Here is a 17,101-nt window from a genome sequence, read left to right as displayed (position 1 = left end):
AGTTATCACACTGATATAAAGCTCAAATGTAGTTTTTTTTTTCCCCCTTCGCTCATATTTTTAACTTGTGTTTACTTCCCACTTTTGTTTGGATCGGGTTTGGCACAAAAATATGCGCTGTCATTTTCTCCCAAAAACAAAATGAAGTGGCCCTCTGCCTCTGCCCATTTTCCTGCATGCGGCTCTCAGTGGAAAAAGTTTGGACATCCCTGCCCTATAGCGACAGCAGCCAGGGCGATCGCCTTCTTCCGTGTTGTTTACAGTACAGCGCAGTATATGCGTAGCCTCAAAATGTCCTTTCCTGCTAAGAACACAAGGAGTCACAGTTTTTCCATTGCAGCGAATTGGTATGTGCTCGAGGGTGTTGCCAATGTAATTTGTTCGCAATTGTCCAATTCAGTCGCATTCGGCTGCTATGACTGACCCAAAACATGACAAACAAGTTCAACATAAGTCTTTTTACACAAAGTGACATGTAGGACATGCGTGCAATAACAACGCGGCGATTACAATCTAATCAAGCGGATTGCTTTGAGGCCGCTCGAGCCTCCCTTGTAAAAGTAAGCTGGACGACTGCGTGTTCGTCAGGCTGACATCGCGGCGAGCACCGCTTGATGATTTAAAGAAGGAAAGACAGACTCTTTCCTCTCACCTCCCAAGACGTCCGTCCTCACAACGCTGACGTGTGACATTGTGTGTGTGCTCTTGTTTTGAAACCGGCCATCAGGAGTGGCAGGACTATCGCCTGACTTGGGTCCCCGAGGAATTTGACGGCATGATGAAGGTCAGGCTGCCCTCCAAACACATCTGGCTGCCTGACGTGGTCCTCTACAACAAGTGAGTGTCTAAAAAAAAAAAAAAAAAAAAAAAAAACAGGGAAAAATAAATAAAGAAACTCATGCATGCATGCTCACGCAGCACATGCTAAATGGCGGGCATTCATGCAGGGTAACCTCTCTACCTTAACTGCTCTCAAAGCACTTTGCCTCATTTGTCCATCCGCACGCACGCACACACAAGTGGACATGCTGCATGGTGGTGGGGGGTGAGGAGGTTGGGGGTTGCGAATCTGCTAGGTAAGGTGCCAGCCTGCTCATCTGGAGCGATTAGTAGCTCAGGCGCATGCATGAAAACACTTTGACACCGCCTGCGCAAGCTTGAGCTCTCCATTTACAATACGGCACATTTGTTTGGATATTTCTCACCATTGTAAATAGACATTGCTGCATCCTCAAGCTGTCGTGAAAAAAAAAAATGTAATTTACGGTACATTTTTAATCATTCTTAACTGTCCTCCATACATGTATTTTCGATAGCACTTGTCCTTATTAGTGTCACGGGTGACTTTGGATGTTGTCATGCCAGTGCTTTTAAACTTGAATTAAAAGGTGTCAGAATACGCAGGTCCTCCTTATGTGGACAAATACATTCATTGGAATCTACAGCACTTTAATTAAGATGAACATCATGCACAGGTTACTGCACTTTATGGAGATGTTTTTTTAATGAAGATTTTTGGCATAGGCATCAACCATACGAGCGCGCAGTAATTGTGCCTCCTATTGCACATAATGCTCAACCTGCACTCAACACTAATTAGCTTGCACATCACGTTCCTTTATGTATTCATGTTTTAATTGACCTTTCAATTTAATCATTCTATGTACACGCTTCCTTATCAACTGTATTTTGGATACATGAAATTACAGTAAATTCTATTCCTGATTAAAAGAAACACTTATTGAGTGGTCCATTCCCATTAGTCATCGAGTGTGATTAAAATTTTACTTTTTTTTTTCCTACAATAATTTACATGTCCAGTCAAATGAAAAGATCCTTACCACCTGAGGTGAGATGCTTTACTTTGGCGCCAGAGAAAAAGTATTAGAGGTATCTGAAAGGAAAGAGAACAATTATCTAAAGTGTAAATAGGCTCAAAGCTTAAGTTTGCAATTAAAGATGATATTACTTCCCTTTTATATGTGGAGTCTGTTTCTACTGCCCTCAAGTGACTTAAAATCAGCTATTGCAAATTTATTTCTCACAAATGAAAACCTTAGCAACTTTTGTCAATTTTTTAAGTTGCAGGAAGGTTATTATGTTGAATATACATGTACTTACTACTATAAAACAAATTGGCATAAATGTGCATTTACCGGTATGCTGTAATTGCCAAAGAGACAAAGAAGGCAACTCTTCAGCCCTCTGTGTTTTCACTAGAATAAATAAAACACAATCCACCTGGTTTGGATGGTCAGATTCACATTAAAATTAAATACCTTCTTTGGTGTATGTTGTGCACCCAAACAACATTTCTTGAAATTCCGTTTGAGCAGTTTTAAGGTATGACAAGGGCATGCTAATATTTAGCTATGCTAGCATTTGTATTTACCAAATAACATGGGGAACATTCTAACTGTCTCATTTCCACTTCAGTCTCTGTAAATATCTTGACTGGTATTAAATACCTCACTCGTCCTAACCGTGATCAGCAAAGAAGCAGTGTTTTTTTTTTTTTTTTTAAGCAAAGAAGCAGTGTGTGCTCGTCCCAGCATAAATCTATGTAGCTCATGCTCACTTCCACATTTCCTCATTCTCATAAATCAGCCACGGAGAGATTAATCATTTTGATATGTTGAAGTGGGCATTAGTAGAGATGTCCACATACATTTTGGTGCCAATGCCATTTTTGGACGTTATAACCAATGAAAGTACAATGATTTCCAATGGAGGGTTTGTAATCGGTTCCTCCAGTGACTCCGACCGAACAAGGACAGACAGTAGGGGGCGCGGCCATTCTCCTCATTAACAAGAGGCGTTATTCATGGAGTCACTTATTTCCTAATTTCTCCCAAATTTATTGATAAAATAAAAAATGACAACCCTTCCCATTTTCCTGATCAAAAAATATACAAAATCAACTTGTTAGTGAAAACATGGCCATCCCGGCCCCACCGTCCCTTTAACTCTTTGGTCTTGTTCATTTGCGCAGAGGAATCTAATGAGTGTATGTCTGTGTGTTGGGTTGTGCAGCTTTGTCTCCCAGTATGCGTGTATGTTGCTATATTTGGTGGTCTGCAAAATCCAGCTCGCTGAACTGGTTTTGCATAATGAGATTTGTCATGTTCCACTGTTCTCGATGCTCAGGGGGAAACGCGGCCTCCCGTCACACTTTTTAGTTTACATTATAAATGTTTCAGGGGAGGTAGTACGGTGGTTGAATGGCTAGCACGGCTTCCTCACAGTTTAAGGGTTTGACTTTGTGCACTGGCCTTTCTGTGTGGAGTTTAAATCTTCCCCCCAAGCTTGAGTGGGTTTTCTCCGCATGCTCCAAGTTCTACGGCTTTCTCCCATATTCCGAAAACACGCATGTAAGGCCTGCGATTGGTTAGAGACCAGTCCAGGGTGTACGCGACCTCTTGCCCAAAGTCGGCACGGATTGGCGCCAGCTCACTTGCGAACCTAAAACCCTTTTCGCACTGCACTGCGTGAAACAGGCGCATGGTAACACAAACTGACGACGGATCCCCGGTTGCCAGCCTGCCCATATCTGGAAGTGCTGACGAAGCAGTCAACAGGAAATAATCTTTAGGCCACACCTTGACAAGATGTATCTTTCATTGTTGCAAAAGAAAGTCATGACTGTTTATTTTAAGGGGGAGGACGAGAAGACGTGCAGCAAAAAAAAAAAAAAATGGCTTCGCAGGAACTTGGATTGTTTAATCATACCGTTACCTGTCAATAAGCCCACCAAAATGAGACAAAATCATTCCGCCAGCTCCTCGCTTATTGGAAAGGCTTGTCTGACATCACGACGGTGCTGTCGGATAGAACATTTTTCAACTTGAAGTGCCTTTTTGTCCTAATTTTGTTAAGTGCAGTCTGCACATGGGTGGAATTTTCTTTCTTTTGGTATTTTCGTAGACCTGCGCAGGTAGAAAAGGACGTTTGTGCCGTTGTGGGAGTCGACTTACTTCCTAGTTAATGAAAGCGGGGCCACTCATTCCCTTCCCCCAAATCACATTACACCACCTGCGCCACATCGTAGTCCTGCTTTTGGCTGGTATAAGGTCTAGTCAACATTCTGTCACCAATTTGTGAAGTGTAAAAGAAAACATCCTCGGTCCACTCCACCTCTCATCTCAGCTGAGCTGTGCTCCAGATCACCCAAGATAAAAATGAGGATAAGTCATATAGAAAATGATTGGATGGACGTTTCAAAGAAACCCGCAGTTTATGTCTCCCATTTCTTTCCCTTCTCTTCCAGTGCTGATGGCGTGTACGAGGTGTCGTTCTATTCCAACGCGGTGGTCTCCTACGACGGCAGCATCTTCTGGTTACCGCCGGCCATCTACAAGTCAGCCTGCAAGATCGAGGTCAAACATTTCCCCTTTGACCAGCAGAACTGCACGCTGCGCTTCCGCTCGTGGACCTACGACCGAACGGAGATCGACCTGGTGCTCCGCGCCGACGTCGCCAGCATGGATGACTTCACGCCGAGTGGCGAGTGGGATATCATCGCCCTGCCGGGTCGGCGGAACGAGAACCCCGCAGACCCAGCCTACGTGGACATCACGTACGACTTCATCATCCGCCGTAAGCCCCTTTTTTACACCATCAACCTCATCATCCCTTGCGTGCTCATCACCTCGCTGGCCATCCTGGTCTTCTACCTGCCGTCCGACTGCGGCGAGAAGATGACGCTGTGCATCTCCGTGCTCCTGGCGCTCACCGTCTTCCTGCTGCTGATCTCCAAGATCGTGCCGCCCACGTCCCTGGACGTCCCCCTCGTGGGCAAGTACCTGATGTTCACCATGGTCCTGGTAACCTTTTCCATCGTCACCAGCGTGTGCGTTCTCAACGTGCATCACCGCTCGCCCACCACACACACCATGCCCCCGTGGGTCAAGGTCGTCTTCCTCAACAAGCTGCCCGCCTTGCTCTTCATGCGCCAGCCCAGGAACAGCTGCGAAAGGCAGCGGCTACGCCAGAGACGGAGAGCCCAGGAGCAAAAGGAGGGCGGGCGCAGCGGGGAGGCGGGAGCCCTGATGGTGGGGCTCGGCTTGGGTGGCGGCGGAGGCGCGGGTACGGCAGGGGGGACTTCAACAGGAGTGTTCGCCAAGGAGGACGGTGACCCTTGCACCTGCTATGTGAACAGAGCGTCTGTCAAACAGTTTGGAGGGGATCTGGCAAGCACCGGAGGGGGTTCCATGGACGGTCTGAACAGGGCGAGAGAGAACCGGGAGGGGGGCTCCGGGAACCGTGGGAAGCAAGCAGCAGGAGGTCAGGCTCTGACTCAGGCCATCCTGGCTCAAGCCTGTCCGGGCTTTGAAGAGGCTGTGGAAGGAGTGCGCTTCATCGCCAACCATATGAAGAGTGAGGATGACGACCAGAGTGTGAGTATCATCTTTCTGTGTCTATTTACAGCCTCACTTTAAAGGCGCGAGAGGGATATCGATACTTGAAAATAGCAAGCGAGGTTACATTATCCACTCACTTGCCAAAACATTTCACAGAGCCGTATTGACGATGAGGTCCAATCCCAAAGGTGAAACAAAGTTTTTAGAATGGCACTCAGTCAAGACTCTTCCCTCACTACAAGCATCAACCTTCTTTTAGGTCTTCCTCTTGCACTCTGTCCTGGCAGCAGCAAACTCATCACCCTTCTACCGATATACTCAATATCTCTCCTTTGGCCGTGTCCAAACCATCAAAGTCGGCTCTTCCTAACCCCCCCCCCCCCCCCCCAAATCTAACCGTGGCCGTCCTTCTGACGAGCTCACTTCTAATCCTATCCGTCCTGGTGACTCCTAAAAAAAACCCTCAACTTCATTTCCGGATTTTTGCTTCCTGTCGTTTCTTCACAGCCACTGTGTCCAACCCATACATCATCGCCAGCCTCATGGTCTTATGAACTTTCCCCTTTGTCCTAGCAGAGACTATTCTATCACATGACACCCCTGACACTTTCCTCCATCTGTTCCAACCTACTTGGATCCGTTTCTTCACCTCCTTAACACACTCACCGTTGCTCTGGACTATTGACCCTAAGTATTTAAAATCCGACATCCTCACAATCTCTTCTCCCTGTAGACTCGCCCTTCCTCCTCCCGCCCTCTCTTTCACGCACATATATCCAGTCTCCTTCCAATCATTGTTACATAGGCGTTGCATGAAAACATTGTTGCATTTGGCGAGTTGGTAAGCGAGTGCGGGTCACTCGCTAATCCACGATTGTCCGCTTGTCTAGTTCAAGCGCATCACTCGCGCGGCGGGTTTTAGTCTCAAGTCAGACCCACTGAACCAGGAAGTGGAGTGCCAACATTTGGGTGAACAAACAAATGTGGCTACCCACGATTACTTTTCACTCTTGGTAACACTGCAAACTTGGCGACGGTCTGCTCTCTATTCACTGACATTTTACAGTAGTTATGAAAATACGGCTCTGGTTTTGAATCTCATTAGACTAATCCAAGCAGAAATCTTTCAGTGTAGCTAAAGCCAAACAGACAGATACAATGACGCAGTCACGGTCTACTTAAGATTCAACAGTCATGAAATTATAGAGCAGTGTCATGACGCGAGCACGCAGGAGCAGAACCGATGCAAACTGCGACATTACCAAGAACTTTACCTCGGTGCTTCTTCCGAACGACGTTTCCGGTTGCGTCCGCGCTTCAGTCCGTCATCGCTGTCGTTGCCATGCCAACCCCTGTCCTCCCACACTCCCCCTCAACCTCCTTGATCCGTCATCATCATCGTAGCGACGGGTGTCGCTCTCTCTCTCTCTCTCCCTGCCCTCCATCGCTCTCACTGCTCCCGCGTCCTTCCCGTCATCCTTGACTCCTGGCGGGACCTCATCAGCGCCGTGCGGAGGAACGAGTCCCAGCTTGCATTAACCCCCTCACCTCCATTAACCAGGCGCGTGCTTCACGGCGGAGGGATTGTGATGGAGAGAAAATGACAGGTCCGGGAGAACAGAGTTCTGCTCATCCGTTGAGACGCTTTCATGTAGAGATCCTGCAAAATTGGCGCACGGGAGCGGTAACGGAAGATCCGGAATTGAGCCGCCTGTGCCTTTTATAAGCCCCGTTCACACTGTTTGTCACAGCTGTTTTTCTGTCTCACATTCCTGTGGGAAAAGTGCCAACGCGGAATGGAAGGGCGAAGGCGAACACAGCAGCTTCAGATGTAGTAACACAGCCCTAAACTGCTGGGTGTACTTTTAATGCGGTTTTTACAGAACAGCAACACATAAAAAATATAGGAAAATGTGTGAAATGGGCTTCTAATACTACCGTCAAAGGCGGGTCAACTTTGTAACCCCATTCCATGTCAGTGCTGCTCGTAAAGAACAGCAAAACGGAAAAAAAAGCTGCGGCTTTCACAGGCAGTGTTAAAAGGGCTTCTGATGCTACATCTGAAGGTGGAAAATTATTGGGTCAACTTTGTCGCTCTATTTCGGTCCCATTTATACGGAGCAGCTGCACAGGAAAATGTCACCAAAATGTCAACTTCTACAGGCAATGATAAAGAGACTTCTGATAGTTCCTGTGATGGCGCAAAATTGTCGGATCGACTTTATCCCTCCATTTTGTGTCTGTGCTGTTTATTCAGAACAGGCACAAGTTAAAACGCTGTGCAAATGCTGCCTTTTACAGGCAGTGTTAAAGGTGCTTTTGATATTACCTCCAAAAGGTGGAAAAATGCTAGGTCGACTTTGTCACCCCATTCTGTATCAGTGTAGTTTATACAAGTCAGCCACACAGGGAAAAAGGCAGGAACGTTTTACAAAACAGGCAGTGTGTAAGAGACTTGTAAATGTGGAAACTACCTCAAATGACGGAAAATTGCCGGGTTGACTTAGTAGCCTCTTGCGTGCCATTGCTGTTTATATAGAACAGTGGCAATGGAAACTTCGGAAAATGCCACCGTTTAAAGGGAGTTTGGCTTCTGATACTACATCGGAAGGCGGACAATTGCAGGGTCGACTGTTCCCCTATTCCATTCCAGTGCGGTTTTTCAAAACAGTTTCAGAGGAAAAATCCGGGAAAAGATTGTATCGGTAGAGTGAAAGAAGCTTCTGATGCTACCTCTGAAGGCAGAAAATTGACGGAGCAACTTCTTCCAGTGCCATTTACAGTATATGGAACAGCAACGTGACAATTCCGGAAAATGTCGGCTTTTACTTGAAACGTGAACTGATACTACCTTCGAAGGTGGAAAATTCCAAGGTCTACGTTGCCTTCTTCCTCCTTTGTCCACAGGTGAGCGAGGACTGGAAGTATGTCGCTATGGTGATCGACCGCCTCTTCCTGTGGATCTTCGTGTTCGTGTGCGTGTTCGGCACCATGGGTATGTTCCTGCAGCCCCTCTTCCAGAACTACACAGCCAAGACCATCCACATGCCGGGCTGAGCATCCACACGCCACCATCACGCTGACGGGACAGATCCCCGCCGCCTCACGGGCGGGAGGGGGTCATACCGGATCTGTGGGACAGGAAGTGAACAGCAATCTTGGCCCCTTTCTAGAATTTTCTTTGCAATTTTTTTTCTTGTTGAAAGGAAGGGAAAACACTCTTACCTTCGCAAACCGACCCTCCTCGTTCGCCGTCAGTTCTCGCCACCTCACCGCGACCGCTTTATCGGCTCGTGCCCCCCACCCGCCTCGATAGGCCGCTGTCAGGTCACAAGGGGAAAGGAGGTTCCAAGTATATCACGGTTTGTCTATTTTTTAAATTTGACCACCATGAACTGACATTGTATGTTCTGTCAGTGCAATAAAGATGAACTCATGCAACTGATAGGGTCTAAAGAATGTGAAGAAGATAAAGACAAGATCATACTGCGAGAGATGTGAGGGGAACCTTACAACCGGAAAACCACGCCTCCTCATGATTGGGAATGGACATTTCGGAAAGAAGAATGAGGAGAAAATGGAAATGAATGATAAGAAAGGGAGTCGGAATAAGGGAGCTAATCTGTGTGTTAACACATAATATAGAAGTCAAGTCCATCAATGTTGATTTCCCATTATTGATGTGATTATGTCAGAGTCCTTTTCTTCATTTTCTTTCCTTGTCTCTTTTCCTTACTTCCACCTTCCTCGTTGTTCCTTGTCTTCCTTTCTTTGCCTCACTTTTCTATCCTTGCCTACTTTTCCATTCCTTGCCTCTTCTTCTCCCCCTGCCTTGCAATCCTCTTTTTGTCAATTACATTTTCTTTTCCTCTTTTTGTCAGCTTCTATTCCTTTTCTTCAGATGCTTTTCTTGCTTGTTTCTTGCACCCATTTCCTTTTGTTTCCTTATTGTGCACACCTCCCTTTCCTCTGCCCCCCCCCCCTTGTCCTCTTAATTGTATGTAAGCATACTCATATTCCAATACATGACCACATCTTCTAGACAGTATCGTACAATGCCATATTCTCACCCCCTACTTCCTGTATTAATCATTTTTTCAGATAATTTTTCCAAACGTATCCCTTCTTATTGGATTTTTTTCAAATATAAAAGAACAACATTTCATCTCGGGAATGAATGTTACTGCTGGAGATCCACATCGACCAGCATGTCCTGCGGCAGCCGAGCGAAAGGCTTTTTTCTTTTTTTTCCGGGTACATGCTGTAGGGGAGGAAGTGCAGCTGAATGAATTTTTCAATAAACAAGAGAGAAATGACAAGAGGATCAACTCTGGCGAATGAGTCACAGCAGCTTAAAATATTCACAAACAAGAAGCAGGAAAGAGGCCAAATGACACTCAATTATATACATTACATAGCTACATTATAACAGTGTGATGTAGGCCCTAGCAAGAGCACAATTCAGCTTTTCACGCAAGGTTTGTATCGTCGATATAAAGGGGGCGGGGGGAATCACCGAATCATATTCAACTGTGAGTTTTGACACAGATACAGACTCTGGAGGACGGGACAATTTCGAGACAATCCCCGAAGCCATGGAGAAGTCTCTCTTTGACATGTCCACTCTCTTTCCTTTTCTTCTCACTGATGCTGCCATTACGAACCCCCCAACCCCCTTCCTTTCACCGTCGCAAATCCTGCATACCCCCCACCCCAACAATGGCAGTCCAATAAAGGTTGTAGGTTCAGATTATTTAAACGTTTCTCTGTGGTGTGTTTGTATTTTCTATACTCTGTTGCTCATGTTACACATGCAAGTGATTATGTATATATTTATGTATGTATGTATATATGAGTGTGTGTGTGTACATATATATAACCTACCATCTGCAAAGATGGAAACGTTCTAAATAAGTTGCTCACTCTTACTCCAACCATCTACTAAGGCGCCATTGGATATTCATTTTTCTCTCCACTCGTTCCACTCCAGGGTGCGTCCTGCACAAATGTTATTAAAAAAAAAAAAGTTTTGGCAACAGATGAATACCACAGTTAGGCTCAATTTGGTGTTAACCACACACATAAGGATTTGCCATTGTAATTATTGAACAGATTTAATATTTGTCAGCTTACTGCTTTGCAGATCAGGGAGAAAAAAAATGTCTCTTAACACACCCCGCACCACATGTTAATCACTCAGGAAAATCTTTCAGAGGAATTCCGCGACCAGGCCAGGGTGGAAAAATGCTGAAATCCGGCCCTATTATGGTACGTGTACCCCACTGTAAAAGGAAGCAAATCAATGAAACCAATGGAGACTGTGGCTGACCTTTTTATTACAATTTAATTGTTCTGATTTACACATCCTGGATCATAAACAACTGAAGGATGCCCAATTGCACACATTTTTTTGTGTGTGTACAACAATGCATCTCCACATTTCCTAATGAATCCTCACTGCCTCGTTATTATTATTTGTTTTTACATCATAAAAACCTGCTATTTTAACAGAGGAGTGGGATCAATCACAATTGCTACTGTATACTGGAGTCTTTTATGAGTTTTTTCCGACATTCCGCATTAATCCTCTGCCACAGGAAAGAAAGAAAGAAAGAACAATTTCCTGGCTTTCTAATATTGAGGCTGCTTCTGCCTCCTTTTTCATACTTTAACACACATACTCACACACAGTCTTTTTTTTTTTTGGCATTGGTGGAATTTGAAACAATCATGGCTACACGGCACAGCCAAGATTACTTGGACGTTGTGGGGCTTTGGAATCTATTTACGCAGGTTTTGATGCAGCTAAACCTCACTTATTTGTACAATACTGAAAGCGTTTGACTACACGATCTCTTGCTACTGAATGAGAAAATGTGTGAAAACTGTTGACCCTTGTATCCACAATCATCTAAATTCAGGGCCACATAGTGCCACCTAGCGGCCATTTAATGTCAACAGATAACCACGACAGGATGCTTTCAACAAAGGTCACATTTATTCTTTCCAGGGGGAATTCCACAGTGTTACAAAATGCATGAACAGAAACAAGAGACTGATGTAAATGAATTTAAAGGAACATTGCATTCACGAAAGGGTAACAGCGGTCTCTAGAATCACAATTAGACATGTACAGTGTGTTTGTATGTACGATGTGTGTCTTTCCTCCTTGGGAAGGGAGTGCGTTTAGACAGCGTTCACTTGTCACTTTGCCGGCTTTTCGTTGAACTCCAGGAAGAAGTCGTTGCAGGCCACAGTGAGGGCACCCACCAGGATGATAAACTCAGTAAAATCTACCTCGCCGTCCCCGTTAGAATCCAGTTCGAACATGACCTTATCCACTGCCTCTTTATCTTTGGCGTGCTGCATAGAAAAGCATACTTTTTTCTTTAAAACCAAAATCCATTTTAAGTAAAAAGAAAAACACTAAAAAGAAAAAAAAGAAATACATGATATGAAGTAAAAGAAAAGGGGAAGATGAAAAAAATAAGAAAAAGCAAAAAGAGAATGATGAAAAGAAAAAGATGAAGACAAAAGAAGGAAAAAATACAAAAAAGAAAAAGGAATTGAAAAAATTGGAAAAACAACAAGAAGGTGAAGAAAAAGAAAAGGGAAATAATAAAATTGAAAAGAAAAGATGCAGAAAAAGAAGAAAAGGAAAAAGAATAAAAAAGGAAAGATGAAAAGAAAACGATGTAAAAGATAAGAAAAGAAAAAGGAAATAGGGAAAAAATACAAACAGAAAAGAAAAAGAGGAAAAATGAAAAATTAAATACAAAAAATGAAAAAAGATGACGAAAAAGAAAAGAAGGAAAAGCAAAGAAACCAAGAAAAGGATCAAGACAAAATTAGGGAAAATACAAAAAGGATAGAAAAACGAAAAGAACAAGATAAAAAGATGAAGCAAAAGAAGGGAAATAAAAAGAATAAGAAAATGTGGGAAACGAATGAAAAAGAAAGGAAGGCAAAGAACAAAAATAAAGAGACGAGGCAGATGTGGTCCTTAACTAAATTCCAGTAATATTTGTTTCTCCCACAGAGCAGAAAAGAAAGCGTGTATAACATCAATATTAATTTTTGTTAGCTCGCCGATGGTATTGTGCATCATGTTAGCATCAAGCTAGCTGACTTTTGTTATTATATGGTTTGGTTGAACATTTTGGTGTTTCTATAAACAATGATTAAAGTCCAAGTGTGCTTTTCTTTTCTTTTTCTTTTTCTTTTTAAATTAAGAAACCACCTGTCAGAGACAGAAGGTGTGACCGACGAGGTGCCAATCATTTCAACCACGCCCATAAAGTGGGTTGAGCATCGACTCCTTACCCCGAGGTAGTTGCCCAGTTCAGTGGTGAGCATTTCCTTAAGCTCGGCCTTGCTCAGCGTGTATTTGTCGCCCTCATTGCCGGAATACTTGTGGAAGGTCTGGATCATGAGCTGCATGGCGTTCTCCAGAGAGGACGCATTCTCGGTGTCGGGCAAAGACATGCTGCTGAGTGGACACACAGCACACACACACACACCAGCCATCATAGAAAGCAGAATGTGTGCCATTAAAGTCGCGCCGCAAGTGGGGTCAAGCATCATTAAAATGGAGGGCGGGGGAAAACCCTTAAAGCACTCGAGTGTCAACTTTGCTGTATTTTCTCATCGCCAGTGTTTGCTCCGTCTGTAGGATTCCGGACGTGAGATGGATGATAGGGCCTGAAACCTATAGCTGCTCGTACAACTTCGGGAACCAGGACAGAGCAGCGATGGGCAACTGACAGCCTTCGGAGAGCTTTTGATTGCAACGCAATTCTAGAGACACTCCAAATTACCGCAAATTGTCAAAATTGATTAGAGGTAGAATTTTGGGAGAAATTGCTTATGACTGAAATGCTGTAGATTAATTTCCAAATCTAAGTGGGGGGGGGGGCTGAATTAAAGGAGAATATTTATTAAAAAAAAAATGTTCATCCATTCATTATGGAGCCTTTTCAGGGAGATTAACAGTTTAGAATTGGAATCATTTTGGATCTGTTGAAAATTTTGCAAATTTGAGGTTAAAAAAAATGTATTCCTCCATTCTTCTTCTGAATTTTGTCATGGAAATTGTGTCCCTCTTCAAAATGTGGAATTTTTTAAACGATGTACAGTTTGAAGTTGGTTTTAATTGGTTGAAGAAATTGTAACTTTGAGGTGATTTTTAATATGTTTCCATTAAATTAGAAATTAGCTCAATGCAAATGTGGAATTCTTCAAAAATGTTTTTTTTTAATGTTGAACACTGAATGATCTAAAAATTGCTTGGAAAATGGTAAATTTGCTTGATTTTTTTGTTTTTTTTGTTTAGAATTTCTCCTTTAATTTGGTAACTTTCTCGGGTAAATTGTGGACTTCTTTTGAAAAGTTTGACTTTGTGCAATGTGGTAGATTTTGAAATTGTGGAATCGGTTCAGAAATTGTGAAATTGAGGTGATTAAAAATATATATTTCTGCATTTGTTTGGGAATTTTCTCAAGGAACTATGGAATCTTTGAAAAATTAGTAATTATTTGAATGTTGAAATTTTGAAGTTATAATTAATTAATGCATCAGTTGAGTAGCAGATTTCATCTGTGTTTTTTTTTTCAAATGTCTATTAATTTGGGAATTTTCTCACAAAAAATGTGGAATTTTTTTACGGTAGGAATACTGAACATTCTGAAGTTATAATGATTTGAATGGGTTAAGGAATGGTGAATTTGATGTGATTTTTCACAAAACTTTCTCCATGAATGTGAAAATTTACTGAAGGAATGTGTTCCTTGTTTGTTTTTTTTTAAAGTGGGAATGTTTGGAACGCTGAACATTTTGAATTTAGAATTAAGTTGAACCAGTTGAGAATTGATGAATTTGAAGTGAATTTGTTCTTCATTCATTTCCAATGGTGTTGTACCTTATTGCAAAGCAACAAAAAGTGAATTCTGGGAATATGAATACTAGTGTAGTCCCCAGTATTGGGAATTTGCTGGATATTTTGACATTGCAATGGTTTGAATTGGTTGAGAAATATGGAGGTACAAACATGTCAAAAACAATAATACATGTTGAGAATGTTGGTGCCAAATAACATTTGTGAATACTTTACACAATAACTGGCTCTTAAAGGGACAAACGTTTCCTATTCTTCCTATCATTAGAGACAGATCAGTGTTTTCTCAAGTTAGAAATAAATCCTACTGTCAGAAAAGTGAAGATCATCCTTACCTGACTGGAGGACGAGGGTCGGCCGGAGGTTCAGGGGCACGCAGAGAGTGAAGTGGCAAAAAGAAATTGATGAGCATGACGAGCAGGACCCCTCTTAAATACACCCCTCACTCCACCCATCCTCCTTCCACATCTCACTCCTCTCTTCCTCCTCCTCCAACTCCTTAACCCATTAAGGCTTAAACATCTCCCCCAAAACCTATGGGCGACTATAGAATGACCCTCTTAAACCTGAGGCTCTCCCAGAAATTCAACACATACAAAATAAGTGATATCTCAGCCCCTGTAGCAGTTAGAAACATCATTCCCAAAGAATTTGGCTTTCACAAAGGCCCGAGTTTATTATCGTTTACTGTTTTAATCGAAGATGGAAAATTAAGTGTCAGTGCAAGAAAAGCACTATTTTTAATTGAAGTGCTATTGAAGTCTGCAGTCGGAATCGCTGACGGAAACACGCTTAAAATCAGAGGCGGGCCGGCTTATAGGCGGGTACTATCCCCCAAAAAAAGGCAAATGACGATGACTAAATGGTACCCACGCTGCAGACTGATGACGAATAACGCTCAATTTTTTGTAAAATGCCCAGCTCTATTAATTTGCAATCACAGACCACATGACACAACCCGAATGTGCAGATGCCCAAACTGCACACAAATAACCCCACAAGCATCACAGCAGTGACCACATGGAAGTAAACGATAAAACATTCTGTGCAGAATACAAATATTAAGCTTTACATAGCATGCAGTTGGCCTGGGCTGAGCAAGATCACCATTGATTTAAATTAGGGTAACCTTGGCATGACTCCATTAAACCTCATTTGCAATCATTTGCTTATTCATTAATGGACATCTCAAATGTAACATATTCAGACATATTCAATCGTCTACGCTTTCAGTGCAGTTGAGATTTTTTTCAATGTGTTTGTTATTTGGGTAGACGTACATGTATGTGTGTATACGTCACCAATCGGTTTTATGTGATGATGTCAATGTTGTGACTGTGTTTTGGGTTGAGCCCTTGATGTTTTCAGTTGCTATGGTCCTTTATTTTGTCATATAGGATTGGGCATGGCCTGATGTCTCTCAGTATTTAAACTCGAGTTGCTCAGTGGCACGTTGTCAAAATGTCAAGCTTTCGTCCATGCCATTCATCCCTGCTCTAAGTTATCACTTGGTATTTTTGTGTTCTGGATCCAGCCCTGCTATCTGTTGTTACTTTGTATTTTTATATATAAAGAATCTGTTTTTCCACCTCTGTGTTTTGTTTGCTTCTGGGTCCAAATTCTGCTCCACGCGTGACAGTCAAGCTGGCATATATGGTTTTAATCCATCTATCTACTCTGTCCAACTAACCCTGAATAACTTGTGAAAAAAAAACAATTATGCCATTTGAACCATGCAATCTAAATCCAGTCTACCACACGTGATTCAAATTTGCTCTCAATCGGACGACATTTCTAGGGAGAGTTCGTATTTCGAAGACCACTGGAAATAAACGAAATTACCCTGAAATGACTGCTTCATTCTATTCTATTCATTTAGACTAGGCTTCTTGACATTTTTTGTGCGTCTACTCAAGATAGACAGTATACCAAATGTCATGCTGCAACTGGCTGTGGTGGCTGAATTTGTAAAAAAAAATTTAAAAAAAATTCTTTAATTCTAAAATTCTTTGTGGTCTTTCATGTAATTGTCCCTGAACATGTTTACACAGGCAAGGTTAAGTGTGCCTGCGGTGCTAAATGTTGCAATCCTCATAATGTGCAACATTATTTTGATCGGCTTTGCTCACTGTACCGACCGCATTGCTGTAAACCGGTGCAGCGACCGAGTATGGCTTTTACAACTGCTACAAATACATGGCAGTGTGGGCTCACACATCAAATTGAGGGTTGTGCAATGTGTGACAGATTAGCTAATGTTATAAAAAAAAAATGTGTGTGGGCGGGGGAGGACACATGGATGAATGGATGGATAAAAGCTAGGTAGATAGAAGTCAAGTCTGATGTAAGCAATCATCCAAGTCAGTGAGAGGGACACACTTTAGTGGTATGAGAGCCAAGATGCTGCACTCACATAAAATATCAGGCCATAAAAGAAAAACCGACAATGGGGGCTTGATTTCTGAATCGAATTGCTCAATTGAATGAATTTTGCTGACTAAACACCGGCATATTCTTAATTTTTCATGAAACGGTAGGTGTCGGAGTAGCGCAGAACAATGGCTTGTATCTCTTGAATACACGCAAGTCAAGCTTGTACATTGTAAACAGTTTGAAACCAATAAGGGCAGGGTATTCAGCACCGTATGTTTGAATGTGCCATCATTGCAAGTCTTTCCATGCAAGACACGTTAATGTTAGCACATCGTGTGCGTGTGTTGGTATAGTGTTGCAGAGCGGCGCACGGAGCACAATGGGGCTCATCTCTTGTATGTTCGGCTCTAGTTGCAGTATTCGACACTCATCAGGGAAACCGCACGCAGCTAATATTAGAAGCACGTCAGGGGAA

General features: G+C 42.9%; 2 protein-coding genes and 1 long non-coding RNA gene across 4 annotated transcripts in view; 1 reads left to right on the top strand and 2 right to left on the bottom strand.

The window, feature by feature from the left end:
- Window positions 1-10,113, top strand: part of chrnb2 (cholinergic receptor, nicotinic, beta 2) — a 28,765-nt gene extending 18,652 nt beyond the window's left edge. Inside the window, exons 4-6 of the mRNA XM_086038388.1 lie at window positions 728-837; window positions 4,268-5,396; window positions 8,268-10,113. Of these exons, the coding sequence (XP_085894514.1) occupies window positions 728-837; window positions 4,268-5,396; window positions 8,268-8,417 (1,389 nt within the window). The 3' untranslated portion in view covers window positions 8,418-10,113. The remainder of the gene's footprint in view (window positions 1-727; window positions 838-4,267; window positions 5,397-8,267) is intronic.
- On the bottom strand, window positions 372-8,487 carry LOC147143505 (uncharacterized). Its single transcript, XR_015087869.1, has 3 exons — window positions 8,212-8,487; window positions 1,842-1,894; window positions 372-845 (listed from the first exon to the last, which is right to left on the bottom strand). It is a non-coding gene; the product is annotated as an uncharacterized LOC147143505 (long non-coding RNA).
- Window positions 10,114-11,345: 1,232 nt separating the features above from the next.
- On the bottom strand, window positions 11,346-17,013 carry s100t (S100 calcium binding protein T). 2 transcript variants are annotated; one of them, XM_086038390.1, is made up of 3 exons: window positions 14,589-17,013; window positions 12,684-12,846; window positions 11,346-11,723 (listed from the first exon to the last, which is right to left on the bottom strand). In XM_086038390.1, the coding sequence occupies exons 1-3, from the start codon at window positions 14,663-14,665 to the stop codon at window positions 11,565-11,567; spliced, it is 399 nt and encodes a 132-aa protein (XP_085894516.1). In that variant the 5' UTR covers window positions 14,666-17,013; the 3' UTR covers window positions 11,346-11,564. The 2 variants fall into 2 exon arrangements, with proteins under 2 accessions (XP_085894516.1, XP_085894515.1); XM_086038389.1 differs by lacking the exon at window positions 14,589-17,013 and having other exon boundaries at window positions 12,684-13,218.
- Between the last annotated feature and the right edge of the window lie 88 nt (window positions 17,014-17,101).

The sequence above is a fragment of the Filicampus tigris genome, chromosome 8 (genome assembly GCF_054856515.1).
Source record: "Filicampus tigris isolate MCC_2025a chromosome 8, RoL_Ftig_1.0, whole genome shotgun sequence".
Taxonomy (NCBI): domain Eukaryota; kingdom Metazoa; phylum Chordata; class Actinopteri; order Syngnathiformes; family Syngnathidae; genus Filicampus; species Filicampus tigris.
The sequence above is the reverse complement of the archived record's forward strand: the minus strand, read 5'-3'. Positions and strand labels throughout refer to the sequence as shown.